Here is a 23,179-nt window from a genome sequence, read left to right as displayed (position 1 = left end):
AAACTAACCTCACTTCGGGTCACCCATGAACAACAACAATAAAGCGCTCCCTGCGGACACTGTCTGAACCGGCTGAAACCACGCTCTTTGTTTTGTTTATGGAATGCAAAAATGCACTTTCGGAAGTGCATTCGGCCATAGAATAAATTGCAATTTACAAATCACCTTTTACTCGGCGGAACATGCCTCTTTGTAAGTAACTTTTCATCATTACTCTAAATATTCTAATCCTTTGCTGCAGCATGAGATGATGTTGAAGCCCATTTGAGATGAGAATTCCCTTTGCTTAGGATCAATTTGGATCATGAACTGTCGCTTGAAAGCAAAGGAGACTTCTCTGGAACTAGTCGAAGCATGCACAGAATTTCTGAAGACATAGACTCGGCCCATTCGTGAGCAATGAGTTCTCATTAAATTTCTTGGGTGACTCCTCTAGTGAATCGGAACATACAACAACAGATATACCCTCCTATTTTATTGGTGAAGGGATGAAAGCGTACCTTTGTGTACAGGAGGCAAGATTCATTAAGACTCTTCATGACTAAAATTATCAAGTATTCATTGCTAAATTGAAAGGAAATGATCTGTTTATCATATGTAGTTTTGATACCTTAATCTGTAAGCTGGAGCCTCAAAGAAAAAATAACCAACGAAGCATGTGAAAGGTAGCTAGAATCTGAGAAACAAATTGTCACAATGGTTAGAGCGGACGAATCGTATGTTGAGACAAAAGTTAAGTATTGTTTAGGTCACCACTCATCAGTAGTGCCATCTGACTGCATGTATTAACCTGTTTAGTGGTGCTGATTCGGCGTTAATCAGAGATTGACATTTGTCTCAACATACGATGCGTCCGCTCTAAGTGTAACAGAAGATCAACAGTATTCAGTTGCGTATTGACACTAAATAGAAGAATCAAGATGGTGGATCTTCTGCCGTAAGCTTAAAGTGGGTAGTCTTATTTTTCATGAACGCCAATGCCTCGTCTCGGACTGAAGACTAAGTAGGCCGTATTTTCAGGTTTTGCTCTTCCGCCATGATTCACCTTTTCCTAGTTCAGTTAAATTTGATGACATTAAATCATGTGATGGAGTGAATGTGTCTACTGTGTGACGAACCCTTTCCTTACTCCATTAAGAAGTTAAGAAAGAAGCAGAGCTGAATGTCAGAGAAGAAGCTTTCATTCTCAAAAGAAGGAAGGATAGAAATTTCAACTTTGATTTATCGCACGCCTCTAACATGCTATTTTAATTCATTCTACCTGACATCAGCAGGAAAGTAGTATCGTATGAAAGTAACTAAAGAAAAACTTGCCTAATCACAGATACTAATGTCACTAGAAATGTTGAAACGTGTTTTGAATATGAATTTTTAAATTATAAAGTTTTAATTGTGTGAGTGAAATATTTTAACATTTTTCGATTTTATTTTTCCTGTTTCAGGTAATAATTTATGCCGGTGGGTCCTGCTCACCCTTCTGCCTACCGCAGTCCTTAGTTTGGACAGAGCAGGGTGAGTCCGTTGAAATATCTATCAGTGGAGCCAATCAGCAGCTCCTGACGAACTTTCGTTTGTTCACTTATCAAGGGTAACCAATGGGGAGTGGCAAGGAATTTTTGCAGAATTGCAGAATAGTTATGCCTATGCAAATTTTTTGGAAAAACCCAAATGTTTATTAAAACATTAAACTAATCATTTCTAATGGTAGAAAAAGCTAATCAAAAGCCAACAGTCTAGTTGACCAAGCAAGGCGATGCCTGAAGGTGAATTCAGCCATCCAGCACGTGCTTTTTCCTCCCTCTGGCTATGACATCAGCATCCTCCAATTATATCGTTTCAAATGGGTCCAATTTTTGGCTTTTTTAAAACATAGTTTCTTTGTGATTTGGGGTTCAAACAATTCCCAAAGGCTTAGTTCCCTCCACTTGTAATGTTCTCTATTCTTTAAGTCACAATTTGCTTTTAAACCTTAAATTAATATTCCTCTTGTTGTCTGTTAGAGGTGTGATTCAGCCCTGTCCTAGACCAGCAAAATGTCAGCCCCTGAACACTACACTATGTATGGGAGCCCAGTTAAAATATTCATCTACGACATTGGATCTAATTGATCCAGAAATGACTCAAGAAATAGCTCAGGTTGGTTTAATAAATTTCAGTTTATTCTTAAAATATTTACTTCCACACTTTTGAAAAAGAGAAAAATATATCAACAAATTGTTGCCAAACTCTTTTGTCAGTGTTTCTCAAACTAAGGTACGCAGCATCATGTAGCAGGATTGTCAGCAAACTTACAAGCAAGCTGCTTATTTATATGATCAACTTCAGGTCCCTCAAAAATATTTCCCAGCAATGCGATTTCTCTGTCAATTATCAAAATGATTTAGTCATAGAATTAAATTTGATTTGCCACATTAACACCTGTATTTCCAAAGTGAACCACGAGGCAAGGTATCGAAAGAGACCTTCGAAAGACCTGTTCCCTCATCAAAATTTAACGTTACGGGAAACTTCCAAAATCAACATGCAAAAGAGAAACTGGGTAATATTTGTAATTTACATTATTAACATTAAAATCTTGTCCAAAAAAAGTCACCCCGCAGAAAAATTTTTCCATCGCATAACATTCTGAACACAGTTCAGTGGTTAATTTGACTAGAGTAGGCTTTAAGTTTTTAGAAGTGGAAGGTGTTAACTGATGTAAAAATAAAACACTGCTATATCCTCACCAGTGATTTGGATTTGAGAAGTTTGGAAGTGCATCTATCGAATCACATGTGAAATTCTGACAAGAAAGTGTATAGTGGTCCAATCTCGTCAACAAAGTTAATTCTCTTCAGTTAAGTGCCGTGTAAAAAAATAGAAATGATTTTAAAGCAGATTCCATGTTAAATAAACTTAAATAATTGTATACTTACTAATTTTTACCGATCATTTGTCTTCCTGTAAGTGCTAAATCGCGTTGAGTATTAAATTCAGTATCTCCAAAATTCTCTTAGCTCAGCAATAATGTATGTGTAATCTTTTCGTTTCAGGAGCATCTAGAAAAATGGAGAGGGCTTATCAGTCTACCCAAGTGTTGGAGTGTTGTTCAGCCCTTTCTGTGTTCATTGTACATGCCTAAATGTGAAAATGGAACTGTTTTTTTGCCATCCGTGGTAAGAGACTCACACTTTCAAGCCTATTACAGTAGTTTTTTTGCAACTATAATGTATTAGAAAGTTACTCTTTCTCAAAAAACACTCAATCCTTTTAAAATCAGAATTTTAATTCCCCGTAGTTTATTATAGTATCTGTAGTCAGTAGTTGCTGAATTAACCGGCAGAGGTGCCCTTCAGAGGCCTAGGTACATCTGCCGATGTGTACCCACAGGTTGATTATTGTAATCGATAAACAAAGCGATAGACAAAGGGTAAATAAAGTGATCTTTTTGATGGAAGCGGATGGTTACAATAAACAAAGTAGGTAAGTAATAGACTAACCATCGGCAAATTATGAGAGACCCTATATTTAGTCCATCATTTCCCACTTCAGCCTACAGGAAAGAACCAACCATTCCAACCAATAAGATCGTACCATTTTCCCTTTTGTTTTTTTGCCTATTGATCTGTTTATCAATTGCTGTAATGGAGAATTTACATGCAAATTTTTTGTTGCTTCATCTGAAAGCGCTCAAAGAGCTGATTTCACAGTATTTTTCATAATTTTTTTCTGATATGGGAAATAGTATACAAATAGATTCAAAGTGAGAAAATACACAGCCTTGTGACGTCATCTGGCAGCATTTCCCATTTAAAAGCATGTATTTTAGCAGATTAGATCATTTCGCCATATCTTCTCCAATAATTGTTCAATTTGTGAACCAAGGGTATCCTTGTGTTCAGTTCTTTCAGTAGTTTCCACTTAAACACGAAATTCATCAGATTTCAGACACCGGCAACTTCTCTATTAGCCCACTGGAACTTGGACTTGCCCCTTGACTCATAAGATTGACACACATCACGTACCCACCAGTCTCAGTGGCTGTCTTTTGAACCAACGATAGGTTTAATTGAAAACTCTGGCACACGCTACTAAGCACAAGATTTCTCGGAGCACAGCATATTCCCACCCAAGTTGGGCTCTGTTTTTTCAATCTCCCATTGATAGGTGGGGCTAGTAGTAGAAAAAGTGACGTTGAAATAAGAATGCTCATAATATGATTTTCAAATTTGGATTTTTTCTCTATTTTGATTTTAGGAAATGTGCAAAAGTGTAACCAGTGCGTGTCGGATTCTAGCTGAGTTCGATTTGTGGCCCTCTTATTTTAGGTGTGACGATAATTCTACCTTTGGAACGAAATGCAAGGTGAGTATAAGTAATCAGACAACTCTGTAATTTTGGATACGAAAGGAAAGGCAGAAATGCATTCCCTTCATTTCTAATTTTCCTGCCAATGATCATAAACTTATGTGTATCATTACTCTTACTTATAGTTTGTATTGCTTGCAAATAATTGTTTTTAAAAGTTAATTTACTGTGGCTTTGTTACCAGTTGTAACCTGTACTACAACAACAACATTCTTATTTCAAGTTGCCATTCTCTGAACTCCATGAAATTGGTTGACCAGGGTGTCTAAAAGTCCGGAAATAGTACTGACTTTTTAAGGGCGGTCTGGAAGTACAGAAAAAGTGCCGAAATTTCGGAAGAAGCCTGAATTTTTTTTTTTCATTTTTGTCGCAATTTGAGCGAGAAATTCAAATTTTTTAAATTTTACGAATTTCGTCAATTGGGGGTACTAAAAAAGCATTGAATTTTCCCGCTGAGAAGGTACTGAATTTCTCGGGAATGTACTGAAAAAGTACTGTAAAAGTACTGATTTTTGGCCAGCCTGTTTTAGTAGACACCGTGTGATACGTTTTTCTCAGCTGAAAAAACAACAATCATATTTCAACGAGAGAAATATCATGACAATAAATCCCATGGCATCACATGAAGAATTGACCGCTGCATTAGATTGTTCCGTTTTTAGACAACCATCTCAAAACCTTGCTCCCCGGGCTTTTTCCCATTCCTTTTGGTCCCCAAAAGACAATTCTGAAGTTTCAGCACCGTAGCTGAAGTCTACACTTTCCCCCCAAAGCGATGAAAGTTTTGGGAGGAATTCCATTGGTTTAAATGGGGAAAAAATTGGCCGATTCGCGGAACTACGTTTTTCCGTTGAAAAATGCTCCGAAATGATTCCAAACCTGACCATCTCTTGAGAAGCCGTCCAGAGGCCTATTTTGAATGAGAAAATTCCACTTTTGACCCAGAGATGGGGGAGGGTGGGTCACTGCGCAGTTAGTTTGGAGTCGCTGCGCGCAGCAAAATGATAGCATTTGCCAGTTTTTGATCAACCTCAAAACAGGCCCTCCGAAGCTGAGGAGGCAAATATATCTCAAAAATTGTAATAAAATAATGTACAAGAGTTGTTTTCATCTCTTCAGAACTATTTTCGACCATTAACACTGTTGCCAAAATTTACTCGAAACCGGAAGGAAATTAGTGTATATCATGTTCTGCACTTGAGTGATTTTGGCAACAGTGTTAATGGTCAAAAATAGTTCTGAAGGGATGAAAACAACTCTTGTACATTATTTTATTACAATTTTTGAGATATATTAGCCTCCTCAGCTTCAGAGGGCCTGTTTTGAGGTTGATCAAAAACTGGCAAATGCTATCATTTTGCTGCGCGCAGCGACTCCAAACTAACTGCGCAGTGACCCACCCTCCCCCATCTCTGGGTCAAAAGTGGAATTTTCTCATTCAAAATAGGCCTCTGGACGACTTCTCAAGAGATGGTCAGGTTTGGAACCATTTCGGCGCATTTTTCAACGGAAAAACGTAGTTCCGCGAATCGGCCAATTTTCTTCCCATTTAAACCAATTGAATTGCTCCCAAAACTTTCATCGCTTTGGGGGAAAGTGTAGACTTCAGCTATGGTGCTGAAACTTCAGAATTGTCTTTTGGGGACCAAAAGGAATGGGAAAAAGCCCGGGGAGCAAGGTTTTGAGATGGTTGTCTAAAAACGGAACACCCTACCGCTGCATATTTTTCTACCCATGTTTGTTTATTTTCTTTGCAATTGTAATAAGAGATCATGTATCTGTGCTCGCAATGTCATTGCCACGTGAGGTGAATATTTTTGCTACTTTTCTGAAATGAAATCATTTGCTCCCGATGTGAATTGTATGACGGCCATTTTAATTGAAATTTCAGTTACTTCAGCTCCCAGCTAATGAGTTATTTTGCTTTCAGAATGATGTGCTTGAATTAAAATTCAACACAACTGGTCAATGCAAAGCTCCCCTAGTCCCAGTTGATCAACACAGCTCATACTACGATGGAGTAGAAGGCTGCGGTGTGCCGTGTGATGAGCCGATGCTTACACCTGAGGAGTTGAGCCAGGTTCGTCAGTGGGCAACAGTTGGTGCCATCATATCGGGCCTCTTTAATGGCTTCACTGTGGTGAGTTAAATTTCTTCCATCATTGTTTTGGAATTCTGTATTTGATAGGGACTCTCGATGATGTTGAGACTAATTGCTCTATTTTCATGTTGTTAAAAATGAATAATCTCTATGACTGAAAGTCCTCATATTTAGAAAGTCTGGAATAAGTTGAGAGTTTCATTACAAGTCTGAAAGATAGGAGGAAGCCTGGAAAGAAGCCTCGCAGGTCCATAAAAATTCTCCAATGATTTTGGACTGCTACAAAAAAAGCTTTAGACAAGTCGTTATTTTCTGTATGAAGCAACATAACTCCATTGTAAGATTGAAAAATTGACTCAAATTATTTCCTTTTGTACAAGAATGTACCCTTGTATTTTTTGTCCAACATGTTTATGATTTATCTATGCAAACAAAAAAGAATTAGTGAAACTTTCTGTTAGAAATGCCCAAGATTCTCCTGGTAAAAATTTAATTTGCGAGGGGAAATTTGGCAACATTGAAGTATAGTCACCTTCTTTCACGGGGAATTGACAAAGTGCTTGTCAACAAAATTCAAGATTCTCACTGAAAAAGAAAATCACTCGGTTTCCTCATGATATAAATCAATTTTATACTGTATGATTCCATCTATTAATCTGTTTTGCCCCTGGAGTATCATCTTACTTTAGCTCTCTTTTTTCAGATCACATTTTTACTGGATTGGAAATCATCAAATAAATACCCTGCGTTGGTGGTGTTCTACATTAATCTTTGTTTTTTGATAGTCTGCATGGGCTGGTTGTACCCTGTCCTTTTCAATTCTCAGAAGGACATAATTTGTCGCAAAGACAAAACTCTCAGGACCTCCGAGCCAAGGTAAATCTTGATTTGTTTGTTATTGATGGCCCTCTATCGAACCATCATGGAACTTTTTCTTGTGCAGTGTTATCATCTATCCATTAAATTTTAACACTCAATGAATGAAAGAGAATGAGCCACACTATGCAGTCCATACTAATATTCATAGATCTCCTCTTGGTGCCCAGCAGTACTGAATCTGATTCACTCTAAATCGTCTGAGACTCAGATAAGACAATAATAGTGAATGCCTTCCTCTGTACTTTTATTAATTTGGCCAAAAGAGTTAGAGATCAGTAAATAAAACTCCTTGTGGAGAGGATTTGTTTGAAGTAGGAGGATGCTATTTTACTAACAATTCGAGTTAGCTCCAATAAAATCAGGGGATTGGACAGGATCAAGCAAAATTGCAACTTAGACGTAAATTTGTCCTTAACAGCACTCAACTTAGCAGGGGTTGATTGTATAATTAGTACCAATTTTTGGCCACGTAAGTCTGCAGAAATAAGATCATGAATCCCTCATGATCTCAGCCTCTTGCTTTGTTGTCAGATAATTTTATTTTCCTTTCAATTTTTTCCCCTCTCTTTTTTCCGGATTGATGTCATTTGAATTTACAGCTGCTACAGAGCAACATCCATTTGGAAAGAATTGATACCAATCATTGTATACTTTTTCTCTTTTTGCAGTGTCGGAGAAAATCTCTCTTGTATAGTCAATTTTGTCCTTGTATATTACTTCCTGATCGCAAGTATTGTATGGTTTGTCATCCAGACTTATGCTTGGCATATAACTTTCCAAGCTCTTGGTAAGGGAATGAAAGCTTTGTTTCTTTTATTACATAAGCTAAAATTATTAATATGTATTTATCAGAAAAATTGTGCAGCAGGCAATTAAGGCCATGTTCTTCAAAGTGCAAAATTCGAATTTGCGGATCAGAAAAATAGGGAAACAGTTTAAGTCGGCAACCCTCTTTGGTTGGTAATTTCCTGGCGTCCCGGTCAAAACTGGCTCATTGAGGTTTCTCCTTAACAGAGAATCTTCAGAGCTGCAAGTATCTCTTCACAAAAAAATAATAATCAATTACAGTGAAATCATGTGTCTCTGCATTTTTTCCTTCTCTTGAAACCACTCTGTTCCTTGAGCAAGAATGGCTGTCAAAGACTTGTCTGTTAAAATGGACTTAAGTCTTGACAGAGATGTCTCATACCATTAGACTCAAGTTTGGAATGGGTTGCACAAATGGGAAACGTTGAAACCCTCCGAACTTGTCTAAATTAAAAACACAACGTGAGTTTAGTAATTTTCATCTTAGAGTTATCCTATAGTATTTTTGTACCATTGTATTTTAGCTCACTTGATTTAGAACTAAATTTAATGTTTTAAGAAAAAAGGTGTAGGTCTTGGTGTCCTAGTCTTCTTCGAAAATTGGGTGATTAGTGCATGATTCAGAACTAGATAGCTAAATCATATTTTCAGGCCTAAAAAGTGTACAGAGTGGTTCTCTTGAATGTACAACCCATAAACATTTTTAATCATGATCGTAGAATACCCGTAGCTATAATATCCTGTCAACTCTTGGAGACTCAAGTAATGCTGGATCAGGTGTTAAAGAGTAAATTTTGGATCACAAGGAGAAGCACTATGTAGTTCTTGGCTGATTCTTTGAGCACATTTTTCAATGTAAAAAATTAACGATGCAGTTTCTGTTCCAGGAAAAATTCAATCGAAGATTGATAAACAAGGGGCTTATTTTCATTTGGCAGCGTGGTCCCTGCCACTCGTTCTGACCATTACGGTCATGGCTCTGAGTAAAGTAGATGCAAGCAGTGTTTTTGGTATCTGTTTTGTGGGCGGGCAAAATCCTATCGTAAGAACTGTTTTTCTTTTGGTTCCTTTAGCTGTCGCCCTACTCATCGGTGGATTTTACTTGGGTGAAGGTACGTTTCTTTCGCATTTGAAATATTTGTATCCGATTCCTCAGCGTTAGTTTAGTCTACTCAGGTCTGATCGCATTATTAACATTTCAACGGTAAATCTGTTGTTGCAGTTCTCCTTTCATACTTTATTTTTTTAGTAAAAAATCACTCCCTGTCAGTTCCCAAAATTGATTGATTTCTTCTCTATATGCAAAGACAATTCTGTGAAAACTTTATGGAATGATGGTGATTTGTTCTCTTTTAAAAAAAACAAAGTAAGAGGGAAGATTTTAAATTACTGCAAACGAGTTTCGTGGTTTGAGAATCTCACCATCCATTTCCTGTTATTCATCTAGAAAATTTAGTGAAGATAGGGATCAGTTCCTAATCGTGTAAAATTTTACAAGCTTAATATTAGTTTTGATTGAAATTGACAAAATAAACAAGTAATTATGGATTTTATCCATCTTTAGTCAAAACTCTCTTCATCAACATGTTTCATGGAAAAAGTCATTATGAAAAAATGAGAATTAGGGATCATCGCGGAGATATTTCGGTATACTTAATTTATTTCAACCAAAATTTCCTTGCATAGTTTTTAATGAATATTCACATTGAACTAAAATCATAGGCATGTGCACGTGTGTCAGCTTACTCTTTTGCCCTGCCTACCTTAATAGTCGGTACCTGTTCAATTTGCACACTCACTGCTCATTTGCTCATTGTAATCTTTAATTCTTTTCTGTCCTTTATCAATTCTTCTTGGATCAATATACACGTAAGTATTATTAAAAGTCCAAGAGCAAGTTAACCGTTTTTACTGTTTCGTACTCATCAAAGAACCTCACTATTCATGGGCAAAAAAATAAATTTGAATTGAACCCATTTGATACAAGTTGCAGGTTGAAATTTATCCACATCTGCTTCTGTAAAAATCAAGGATTTTTCTTCGGGTAAATTTTTTATGTTTTTTCCAAAGATCTTATTTTTTTTTTTTTTTAAAGAGGAGGTGCCTCCTTTACTTCATTTGTGAAAAAAAGGCACATCAAAAATATCTTATTTCTGTACTAAAAGTCAGTAGACATCCTGTTTAAGCCAAGTGAATATTCGCTTTTAGATCTTAGCTCAATCGTTGTGCATGTAGAGATTGACAAGAATATGAGTACGGCCGTTTGTTCAGAATCTGAGGAGTTAGACAAGCAATAAAAATTATATAACTCTCATATACACTTTTTTTTTTTGAAAACTGGTCAGTAAGTAATGTCATTTTTCATTGTCATTTTATCAGTTCTTAACAGTCAAAAAAAATTGACACATATACATACATAAAATTAAGACATGGTCGCAGTGAAAAGGCCAGGAACATGATATGATATTATATAAAACGAGACATTTTAGTGCTTCCCCATGCCTTCCTCAGTTGCTGAAAATATAAAATTAAAATGTTAAAACAGTTCAAATATTAAAGGACTAGAGACAAGCTCAGGCCAAGGAAAGAGGATTTCATATATTGTGGGAAGAAGAATGTAAACAGCTATCATATTTGTAATATATAGCCTTCGATTGATGCTTTTTAGAAGGTTTCTAGGCCTTTGATCTAGTCTCAGAGGTGATCGCAATAATGTATGTTCCCTAGGAAAATACAATAAAAATATTGTTACTTGGCGGGCTTAGTGTCACAATGCTTCTGTCCTCAAGGAACAGTAGTCTGTCTATAACTCAAAAAAATTGGTGGTCACCTCTTTTTTCTACTAAACTGTTCAATCATGTTGTTTTTTCCAGCACTCCTGACATTGATTCGATTAATAAGAGGTAGCAAAGAAATAATCTGTGAGAGAGCCACTCGGAAGATTCGTGATGTGATCGTGAAAATGTTGATCTTCATGATTTTCATCATTTTGTTGGTGTCAATAACATTGATCTGTCATATGTATCAGTTTGAACACGTGGAATCTTGGAAACTAAGCTTTCGTCAATATATCGTGTAAGTAATTGCTTGAATTTTGATTATTTAAAATCAACTTCACACAGTTGTTTTTCTGATTTCAGATGTATATTTTGATGTATCACTACATTTTTGAGCTCTCAGAGGATCCAGTAACTTCTGATGTTTGCATGAAATATACAAAAATCATCAATCTATCATGAAAAATTGAAAAAGATGAATTTTAAAGTAAATACTAATGCTCTTATTCTTGGCCGTTCTTCAAACAGCTCATTTCATTAAGAAGTTGTATATGCCTCATTTGGTGATGATCAAGGGCGGTTTAAGAAGCTCCTTAATATAACATCATAAAATGGACAATTTTAACTGATGTCAAGTAAAATTCAACAGTATATCTTTGAAAATAGACTCTTGCAAACGATCACAATGATTTGTGGCCTTGTCGCTGAGTCGAAGATGCAGAGCCTTTTGTACTGAACTTTTGTAGTTGTGTCACGCATCTCCCTGGCCGGCGAAGCTTGCTCCTCGATCTTTTACACCTGTCACTTTGATAAGGCGTGTGAAACTGCTGAAATCCTGATTTTTTTGAGATTGGCATCAAGATAGTTCGATTTTAAAAACTCATGTTACTGAAGGGATTGTGAGGAACATTTATAAAAAAAATCTCGAAATTTAGCCGGCGCCGGCTTTGTCGGTATTTTGTGTGGTGTCCGTGTACAAATTATTTTGTATAGAATGAAAAAAGTCAATTGATATTTTAAGACATGATGTTTATAAGTTTTCCTTTCAAAAACTGAAATGTGCAGAGGAGTCTGCATCTCTGTGAATTGTGTGACATGATGTTCATCAATTTTCCTTTAAAAACTAAAATGTGCAGAGGCGTCTACATCTTTGTGAATTGAAGTATGCAGTTCTTCACTTTTTCTATCGTAATCTGTTTTTAATTATCAGATGAGGGTCTCAATGCATTACGGTAACTATGACGTTTGTTCCGTTTTACTGAAGTAATAGAAACATTTTTCATCCTCTGTTGCAGATGTCAGCTTGGAATATCTTTTGACAGTTATGTATTGGAAGAAAAATGTCGCATGAAGGAGCACCCAAGCGTTTTCATATTGCAGTTACAGGTCCTAGCCCTGTTTTCTACCGGTGTTCTAATGTCCATGTGGGTTTGGAATAAATCGTCATTTGTCACGTGGGAGCGTTTTTTCTCAAAGTAAGCCCTCAGCTCCATCTCGAGTATTGTTACCTGAAAATTTGCGTTTTTCTCTATTGTTGTAGATCAATAAAGTTAAACAGAAGACATTTAAGAAAAAAGAGTATTGAATGGTATAGTCTTTAAAAAAATTTTCTATCATTGCGATTTAGCCTGTTGCAATATGGGTTTTTTCTGATTGCAGGAACCAAGCAATCTCTCTTACCCCTCTCGAAATCAACTTTAAGTATTGCAAAACTTGAGGTTATCAAATAGCACGAGTGCTTTATGAAAGATAATCTTTTTGTATATTGTAAGGTGATCAACAAAATTATGGAAAGAAATTTCAACTTTGAGTGGAGGAAGGTTTTCAGCTTCAAATGAACTGCATAAAAACTTAGAAAATGGTCAATTATTCTATACAGAACCAAATGATTGATAATTTCAACTATATTTCTGGCTGATTTTGACACCAGCCAAAATAATAATCACACCAGCCAGAGGTGTTGTTGATGCAACCACATTTCTGGTTAACTCAATGATACTTCTGGTGGTGCAATTGCACAACTGGCCTGTGCCAAGAATACCTAGAAATATTGTTGAAATATCTTCTGTAAATTGACATCAGACTCTCCTGAATCATATTAATTTTGATACTGTTTATTGCTCGTGTAATAATGACCAAATCAAGGAAGAAACAAAGAATTCCTTAATTTTTTGCCAAATTATACGTATTCAATTTTGAATTACAGGCGAAAAGAAGAGAAAGAAGTGAAAGTACAGAAGCATAAAATTATTGCCACAGCATATGCAAAAAGAAAGTCAATAAATAGTGGCGACGGAAGATTCTCCATAACGTTTCCAAGTTCACGACAGGATCCAGTCGGTAAGTCCATTCAGTCCATTCGGCTGTGGTGATTCTCACAAGTTAGTAACATTGAGTTTTGTCCATTTCATTGTAAAATTAAACAATGAACCACTAGATGAGGTACAAATTCAAGCATTCTGGTATATGCACACGCCTTAAAATTTGACATAGGAGACTACTCGTGCAACGAAAATTACTGAAATCAATTCCTAACTAAGATATTAATATTTTTAGTTCACATTGGTCGCAGAAATTTTGAGTTCCTCGCTTATGAGAAAAGCAATGATTTGCTTGAATCAATTTGCGCGCTACAAAAGTTTTGGCAAGCCTCTTAATTGAGGAGCTTTCCTTCCGAGACAGAAGAAAGTTGTTCTCATGCTCCTGGTTTCTTTATGGATCTGAAAATTGAATGTTGCTGAAATATTTATTTTCTCTGTAACGCCCCTTACTTTATGAGTAACTGTCTTTTGTCGTTCCCAGGATTTGATTTTGAACTAGATAGTGTTGGTACTAAAGGCGACCTAAGCTCCACATGGGCTGCAGCTCTTCCAAAATTTGTATTGAGACGCGGCGCTCTCACAGGGTTGGCGGAGGAAGCAGCTCTTCACAGCGGAGGAACTCGTTTGGCTCTGAAGTGAGCTACTCCGTCCGGAGGTATTCAAGTCAAATATTTTTATGTTTCTAATGTTTTCACATTTTCTATCACCCATATTATTGAGGATAGTCTTTAATCAAATAGTTCGTGAAATAAATTATAACATCCTGTTCGGAGGAGGGTGGATGTACAAGGTACCATATTTTGCGTTAGAAGTGATAGATTTTCAGAATAATTTGTGGCCTGCACTATGGAAAGCGTAATCAAAATGGGTCCCTAGATAGTAGATACGGTATGAATTTAAGGTGATTCGATGGACGCTATATTTTGTGTCGGAATGACATGTAATATATCGCATCGATTACTTCCATTTTCTCAGCTACTCGTCATTTTTTTCGAATTTTCAGATCGCAATTCTGTTGTCAGGAGACTAAATAATTCATTTACCAATTTTGACAAACAAATTCAACTTAATAAAGGCGTGGTCTTTTTAGAGGAAAAATATCGCATTCGATACTAATATCGGAACTGCACTTGAATCAATATTTTCCCTCTATAAACACCATGCCTATATTACGTTGAATTTGTTTGTGTAAATGGGTAAAAGAATTCTTTAGTCTCCTGACAACAGAATTGTGATCTCGAAATTTGAGAAAAATGATGAGTAGCTGAAAGAATAGAACCAATCAATGCGATTTATCGCATGTTGTTTTGACACAAAATATGGAGTCTATCAAATCACCTTAAGCATCACACAACAGGTTTTCTAATGAAAATTTCACAAGAAAACGAATCACATCATTGAGAGTCCAAAAATACACTCTTAAGTAAGTTATAAGTACTCCTAATGGACATTGGTTTAATGGCAAAAGTACTAATGACATCATTTGTATAACTTACCTTCCTTTTGTGATGATTTGTGTGGATTTCAGCCGTGCCATTTTTTTTCTACTCAAGACTTTGTCTTATGACTCATTTGATACTTGAGGTGAGAGTAGCTCAGTTTTTTATTCTGAATAGATATTAAATGTAAGAGAAAGCACGGCTAAGCATGAATAATGGTTTTGATCAGGCAAAAAAAGTATGATTAGTGTCGCTCCTCGAGTGATAGTTTACAAATGCAGTTGTATTATTAGTGCTGCTTTGAAATTCTGCTTTGTGAAAGTAAACAAGAATGAAGCTGGCCTTAATTGAATGGGTCAGTTGTGCTGGTCACAGAATTGTGTTTTGATGCTTGATTATAGTAGGTTTGCTAAAAATATTAAGATCCGTCCTAACTGCATTTTTCTACGTTCAATATTAACCGAGAGATCGCCCTTTGAAAAGTCGGGTTTTTTATGTCATCTACCGCGATAGTGGCACCCTTGGTTTCTTCCACCTTGGTTTTATCAGTCAGGGAGACACACATTAGCACTGGTTACTCTACATGTAACGCTGATGAAAGCAATGTGGAAGAAACCAAGGGTGTCACTACCGCGGTGGATGATGTCAAAAACCCAACTTTTCAAAGGGCAATATGTCGGTTAATATTGAACGTAGAAAGTTGCAGTTTGGACAGATCTTAATATCCTTAGCTAGTCTACTAGAATCAAGCATCAAAACACCATTCTGTGACCAGCGCAACTGACCCATTAGTACTTTTGTATAGGGTGGAAGTCCATTTTTTCAAAATCTTTTTTCTTTTTTCCCATTTTTTAATGCTATTTTTGCATAGCATTCACAATCCTGTGCATCTGTTAATCGTTTCTAAGAAGGGGACTATTGCTGCTTTTGTGTAAAGTATCGTAAGTACAACGGAAGAGTTCAAAAATGCGAGAAGAAAATGATTTAGAAAAACGGACCTCTGCCTTTTTGAAAAGTACTGATTTGAAATGTGCTTAGCAAAACAAACGCAAAGCTTTACACAACACTATTTATCTTGAAACTCGAAAGATTTCAATGAAAGAATACGTTGTCGGACACAGCTTTGGTGGTAAAGTCTCTCGATGTCCTCTAAGATGGATTTATTTTTATTTTAACAGAGTGTCCGTTGAGTCTAGAAGGCACTCGCTCGATTCAACCGTTTCTGTGCAAGCTGTTGAACTCACTGGAGTTGTTCGCAACACAAAAAGACACATGAGACACAAGAAGAATCGTCCAAGAGAGAGCAGCGCTCAAATGCATGTATCTCAAGAAAGCACCCTAGGGGCTCAAGTAAGTTTCTCATGGATTTTTTATTTAATTTCGTTCCTCCTTTGTTTCTGTCTATCGTTCAGTTGTAATGACAAAAGAAGCTTGAAGTATTGGTCCCTCTCAAAAAGTTTAATATAATCATCCTAACACAGAGTCTGCTGGTCGATCTGTTCTTTTCATTGCACAATGATTGCTATCCTGAATGGGGATCCTTTGAAAAACTGGACCTCTGAATTTTTATCTGACTCTATACATGGACTACATTTTGCAACAAGGAACTACTATTACTAGCTTATTTAGGAAACAGCATATCGATGGCTAAAGTGCGGAGACAGGTATCTCTACTGCAGTGTTTTAAAATCTCTGCTCCCATTTTATTTTTTTGAAGAGAAACAAGTTAACTATAAAGCTTAAAACGTCTGCGGAATAATCTTCTAACTGAGAAGAAAAATCAAGGAAGTTTTCAGTAAATTAACTTGACTAGCTTTCCAATTGAAAAATAAAGTATGACAGAAATTCTAAAACGTTGCAAACAGAGATATGTGGTTTTGCACTTTGGCTTTTGATGCATACCAGTAGTTTTCCTATGAGGGTTTTTTTTTGATGAGCCAAATAATGTACCTCATCGCAAAATGAAGTGCAAATATTGCTCTCTTGACAAATTTTCCTCAGCCTATCAAGGTCCTCTTCCACCAGGCATTCACAAAAGTCCTTTTTCCTACCATTTCACAGTAGGTCTAGCCCACACAAGAAATACACTCAAATGAATAGACTTTCCGCAGGTAAAATCACACAAAAACCACATTTCATACATAAAAAAAGTCTGAAATCCTCTCCGCAGTGCGCAATCTACGTAGTTTGTAACACTTTTTGTCATATTGCCAAAAAAGGACTTCTATCTATGGGTAGTTTTTTTCAGTGGCAAGCAATCTGGTTTGTTTAGAAAGAGACACAAGAATGCTTAACCCAAAAAACAAACAGTCTCGCGAAATGTAACAAACTCTCCTCACATATAATTTCAATGAATTTGAAGCTTCTGTCTTTGCAAAACAAAGAAATAAGGAGGGAACAAACACTTGATTGAAAACTATTGAAATCATTCGCAAGAAATAGTTTGCAAGATTGTTTATTTATTTAGGTAAGGTTTTACATATTACATCTCTTTTCGAGCAAACCTGATCATTGGTGACCAAGGAGAAAGGCCCGCAGATTCTAGGAAATTGAGAAAATATGTTTCAAACTATGCAATTTGTGTGATGAAGAGAGGAATTCATGTTTTTTTATGCAATTTCATCTTATGAAAGTCTATTCACCTGGCTGTATCATTTGTAAGCTATAGACCCGCCATTGAGAAAAAGCAAGTTTTTAGAGGTTGAACACAGGTTATAATACCATCTCATAACTTCCTCTACTCAAACATTGCACCAATTTTCTACAGGAGTAGTAGGATCCTCACAACCATAAGAGGAATAAAAGATCCCATTTTTCGGCGGATTTAATTACAGATTTAAATTTTTATAGTTCATTATTTTCAGTTTTATTCCATCTACTTATTTTTGTCCTGTTTCAGATTTTGTCTGCTCTCTCAATGGGAACTGAAATGCCCGAATCTGCCCCCAATCTGAAACGAAGAACTGCAAATGCTGGTCTCGATAGTTCACTCGATGCTTTCGCCGGGAAACTACTAAGTCAGCTCAATTCGCCCGAATTCAATTCTTCAGGCATTACCTCAGATCTCAGTGAGTCGAGTACCACTGATCATTTTTACTAGGGGTCTGCGAGGCGGCGATTTTCAAAGCGAAACGAAGCCGCAATTTGCGTAGCAACTGCGAAGCGAAGCGGACAAAAAAAACCCCTTCAAATATGCTGGATGCAACCCGCGGAAATTCGTTGCGGTTACTCCACAATCGAACTTTGCTTGGTCTGATTTCGTAAAGGAACCGCTCAATTGAAAAAAGGGGGTAACATAAGAAATTCAAGTTTCCAGAATAGGAAAACAAGAAATTCTACTTGTTTGACAGACCTTCATATTCTGGAACACTAAGATTAATCAATGTCCCAAAGACTGACTGTAATAAAACTATAGTTGCTCAAGCAGGATTGGAGAAATTCTGTATTATTGTATTATTCCGTATTCTGTATTATTACAGTCGGGAAGAATTCGTTTTCAGTGATATCTGTAAATAATATGGATCAACGCTAACTCATTTTGCCTGACATTCGAAAGGACACTCTAATAAAAGGGGTGGAAAACTCTCTATTTCCATTTTTCACCCGAGTAGAGGGGAGCAATTTGTGTGAAATAGCTTGATATCCCAATATGTGTATCCCTCAAGGATTGTAATTTGTCGGAAACTTATATTAAAAAAATTTGGTAGTTATCTCCTCTCTCAATTTGACGGTTAAATTATGTCCTTCTCTCTAGTGTATAAGTCTGATTACTTTAAGATGTAATTTTTAAGTGGTAGTTACTCAGAGTATTGATCATACTCTACTAGAGGATCAGCAAACTAGCTCATGGCATCAAGATCTGCGATGCATTTAAGTGATTATTCTCAGGGAATCTGCCTTCTATGTCAAAGATACTCATGATGAACTAACGTAGATGTAAAATCCTCCTTCCTTTTGAGATATTTTGAGCTTAAGCAGCAAGTAAAACCGTAAGACTGACATTTTTTTGCGCCACAATCAAGACTGCGTATCACCTAGCAAAGTAACAAGCGTATAATCAAAGTTTTTCCTCTCGAACCTTAAAAGGTTATTTTTTTTTAAAAAAACTCTTTATTTACTGAGTTACTAATTGCGTCCAGAATTTTCTTCTGCTTTTAGAAAATCACCAGAAGTAGCTCCTTGGTGATGTTCAATACGTTCCTAATTACGGAAAAGTTGTAAAGCTAAATCCTGTTTCTTTGTGAAATACACAAAAGCTTAGGCACCCATTTCATGGAGGTGGTTTGTTTTAGGTGGATCTTGCCCAGTTTGGAAAACAATCCGATTGTCTATTGATTTGAGTAATAATACTTGGATTTTAGGACATTTCTTCAAAAATCTCCAAGCATCACATCACGCTGCAGTCAGTCAGGTATTAGCACATAAAATTTGAAGGAGACACTATGAGGTATCTCTGAAAGTGTATCCTGAGTAAATATCGCAAATTATTTTGCCTTTGGATTTGCGACATCCACTCAGAACATCCTTCTAAAGTTATTTCAAAGTGTTTCTTGTTCAAATTTTGTGGATAAGTACCTGACTACAGTGTGATGTGATGCTTGGAGATTCTTGGAGAAATGTTCTAATATCCAGAAATTTTTAATCGATTGAGCAATTATTTAAGACTTCTGAAGATCCGCCCCATATTAGCAATCTATTTTTGGATATTCAAATCAGGCTGAAAAGATTTTTATCACTGAATCATTGATGTCAGCATTGTTTTGATAGACTTTTTAATGTGCCAAAGACTCTATTCGAGCTGCCAGAAAAAATGCTAAAAATATAGCAAATTTGAAACAAAAAAAAATGACAAGTGTTCTATCTTTGATATTTGGACTTTTAACTTTCTAGTTTGTATAAAAAAATTAAGAATCTCTAAGCAAAGCATCCATCTTCATTTATCATCGGGGAAGAAATCTTACTTTTTGTCTATCAGACTTTTCCTATTGTATTTTGCTGAAAGCAAGTAAGTGCCTCCCAAACTTCCTGTGATTATTGTTTTAAAAAAGACTTTAGTTTTACCTTCTTTTGTAAGATTTTTGTGCAATTTTGTAAATATATTTTTAATAATTTGTATGGGGTCATCCCTAAATATTTACGATATATATTCACGGCTTTTTGTAATGCTCTGTAAAGCAGTGTCGGCTCCCTTTAAAAGTTACATTGTGCTGATCCAGACCACCTCCTCCAAAGTATAAGATATGACACATTTTTTCCTGTCATTTATTTTCAGTATGGAGGTGTCTTTTAGTTTACATTTCCTTATGCCCAAAGAGGTCCAAACTTCAGCATTTAAAGGAGAAGTATTTTTGCCTCCAAAATCTTCTTTTGATTTTGGATTCTTCAAGACGCACAAAGAGAAAAACACTAAAAAACCTGGGAAAGATTACTCAGAACTTTTACGTAATGCTTCCTTCAATACCGTCCACCCTCGTTTGGAGAGTCAGGTATATTAGGGATGATCCCAGTGTTTATTGTTAGCTGTATATACGAGCGCATTGATCATTAGTGCAGCTCAAGGTGGCAAAGTTTCATGGTTAATCATGAAACATCTCTGATTTTTTCAGAAATATTTAAATGAACCTGATAAATACTCCTAAAATTGTAGATTCTCAAGTTCAGACTGTTAAACTCTATAGATACTCATGATACTAATTTATGTACTGACATTACTTTGACTCCAGTATTTGCAAGACTGATGCTCTAGTTGAATCTACCGCATCTTTATCGTTTGTGTATTCTTTTGTCGCAAAAATATTTATTGTAAAAATTTCCCTCTGGTAATAGATACTTAAAAATTCTGTTAGAGATTCGTGTCCAAGAGAAGAGGCCACTTTTTCTCACCCACCGCTTAGCGATCTGTTTTGTATTAATTTCCATGTTCTACCTTTAATCACTGAATATCAATTTATTTTTTGTGAATTGGCATGTTTTGCCTATATCTGAATCGGCATCCTTTGAAAACTGAGTACTTATCCATGAATCTCCTCATGCCACCTTTACTGCAATTTTTGAAAAATAGAAAACTGGAATTTTCATTTTTATTACTTATTAATTTTTGGTTCAATGAATTTTCTTTAATGATAAATGCTTAATCGAATACTTTACCGTTGTAATTATCAGTCTTAAGGAATACTTAAATTTTGAAACAGCACAGACTGTAAGATTCTCACTCACTTCCTCTAATCATTTGGTAAAGTATAAATGGACGTATTTCTGTTAAAACGGAACTAAGCTCCAAATTGAGTTCCTTTTGAGGATTTTAGAATCCCGAATAGCATGTTCTGTCAAACGGAACTAAGTGCCATGGAAAAGCATCGCGAGTATAGGACGGAACGAGCATCGTGTTCCGCAACACTCGCCAATCCAAGGCCCCCTCTCCTTTCTTCCCCCTATGGCGCTTAGTTCCATTTGATAGAAATACGTCCAAATACTAAAATAAATTTTTTTGACTGATCAGTTGACTGTGATCCCTCATCAACAGTTTTGGTTTCAGAACCATTAGCATGAAGAAGAGCAATTGTTATCAAAGGTGTGATGCGCCCTTTTTTCCCCCCTCTTAATTTTTTGGGTTGTTTTTGGAATCCTTAAGCGTATTACATTTAAATTTGTAAATTATTTCCAAGGCATTTATGCAGTTTTGCTCAGTTCTCATACTAAAACAAGAACCAGAGTCGTAGTTTTGAAAAATGTTGCATTTACCATGCCTTTGTGGGCTCCCCTGATTTATCTAATTACCTCTGCTGTATTTTAATGAAAGAACCATGAAAGAAAAAAATACAGTCACCCTCTATGATAAGCCTCTAGAGAAGGTATAGATTAAAGTGCTAGATACCCAACATGTGTTTCCTTCAAAATCTCACGAGAAATACGAATCATATTATGGGAAATCTGGAAATCCATTCCCAAACATGATATAAGTGGTTACAATCATATGGTTAAATGGCAAAAATACAGATCACATCCATATGATCTAACTTCTACTTGGTCCGTGTTATAAATACTTGTAAATATATTGTTGAAAATTTAAAGAGAATTCATAAGTTTTTCGCGAATTACAGAGAAAGTTTGGATAAAAGTGAATCTATGACTCTTCAGACAAATATAGTCAGACCCTGTTTCAAATAAATTTACCCTCTTCATCTGCTTGTGTGCATTGCAGTTGCGGTATCTGTGCAAGTAGGTAAAAAGGGTAAACTTGCATGAAACAAGGTCTACAAGTCTTGAAAAGATTAATGCATTAATTATTCGAGTTACCTTTTTTGAATAATATATTCAGTGTTAATGAGTCTTAGCACCCTGTGAATCCTAATAATTCCAAAACAAACTGCGCCAAAAAATAACAAACAAACAAAAAAAAAAATGTTCAATTTTTGTGAAAAACTCATAATAATTCATATTTGAAATCACTGAAGGGATTTTTCGTTGTATTCCCCATGAAAGAGGGGATAAACTATCTTCGACTTTTCAAATGATGGAGGGGATCAAACCACATGGATTTTTTTTTCAAATTATACAGGTTTTTGTGTTAGAGAAGTTGAATTATCAAGAGGGACTGTAATGAGCCTTGCTCTTCTGATGATCATTTTCTCCTATTTGTGTACCCTTCTCCCTCAATTTTCTTATTCTTCCTCCTCTGGCTTCTCTTTTCGTTTCCTTTCCTCTGAAAGTTTTGTAAAGTTTCAATGGTAAGAAATGATTTGTTAGTAATTATAATTTTTACTCAGAATAATGTGATAGTGGTGTGTAATATATTTGTACACAGATCTGATATTCCTCAGAGTTTTTCATTTTTCCCATTCATTTTCATATTCCATTATTCATTTGCCTGAAAACCTTTGGACATTTTAAAATGTGGTCATTTGCTATCACAAATGTAGATGAATAAGTACTTCCGATCTGCACCAAAGATTTTCTTTTCATAAGTACTTTTTCCAACAATGCAAGGGGGCTCCCTTTGAAAAAGATAAGTTATACATCCAGAGTCTCAACACTTGTTAACTTTAACTTACAAATAAAGAAATTTTCTTATCTCTCGATGATGCAGTATACTTTTTAACTTCTTCAGAGACGATTTGGAGGTATGAGAACATCTCCTTCCCTCCTATAGCAAAATATTTTTTATAATATTTTCTCAATCAACTATGGCTGGCAAAATACTTTATAGAAATATTTAAATAAATTTGAGACGCCAGTAATTACTGAATAAGAAAGAGATGGCTCTACGCTCACTTATCTCTGTAACCCTCCAATGAAGGAGTAAATCGATGGAAATTACATAATAATATATCAGATAAGATAATAAAGGATGGAGCCGAAGGCTACGCGACTTCAATTTCTTATTTTTCTCAAACTTTATTCCCCCCCCCCCCCACCCCATGTGCTCACCCCTGTTGATTATTTTTTAAATTCAAAAGAGGTCTTCGGTCGCCTCATTCAGATGTGCAGAGGGGGGGGGGGGGGGGGGGC

The 23,179-nt window shown here is 36.0% G+C and overlaps 1 protein-coding gene across 1 annotated transcript; it reads left to right on the top strand.

Annotated features, from left to right (window-relative positions):
* Positions 1-53: 53 nt before the first annotated feature.
* Positions 54-22,483, top strand: smo (smoothened, frizzled class receptor). Its single transcript, XM_019049806.2, is given in 16 exon segments — positions 54-192; positions 1,443-1,512; positions 2,001-2,136; positions 3,033-3,155; positions 4,237-4,344; positions 6,278-6,487; positions 7,152-7,324; positions 7,996-8,114; positions 9,022-9,246; positions 11,008-11,209; positions 12,207-12,386; positions 13,118-13,251; positions 13,714-13,814; positions 13,817-13,887; positions 15,850-16,021; positions 17,571-22,483. Coding segments are annotated over 16 exon segments (2,235 nt in total). The 5' UTR covers positions 54-182; the 3' UTR covers positions 17,772-22,483.
* The last annotated feature ends 696 nt before the right edge of the window (positions 22,484-23,179 follow it).

Source organism: Bemisia tabaci, chromosome 9, assembly GCF_918797505.1.
Source record: "Bemisia tabaci chromosome 9, PGI_BMITA_v3".
In the NCBI taxonomy this organism is placed as follows: Eukaryota; Metazoa; Arthropoda; class Insecta; order Hemiptera; family Aleyrodidae; genus Bemisia; species Bemisia tabaci.
This window is presented reverse-complemented; position numbering and strand designations above follow the sequence as displayed.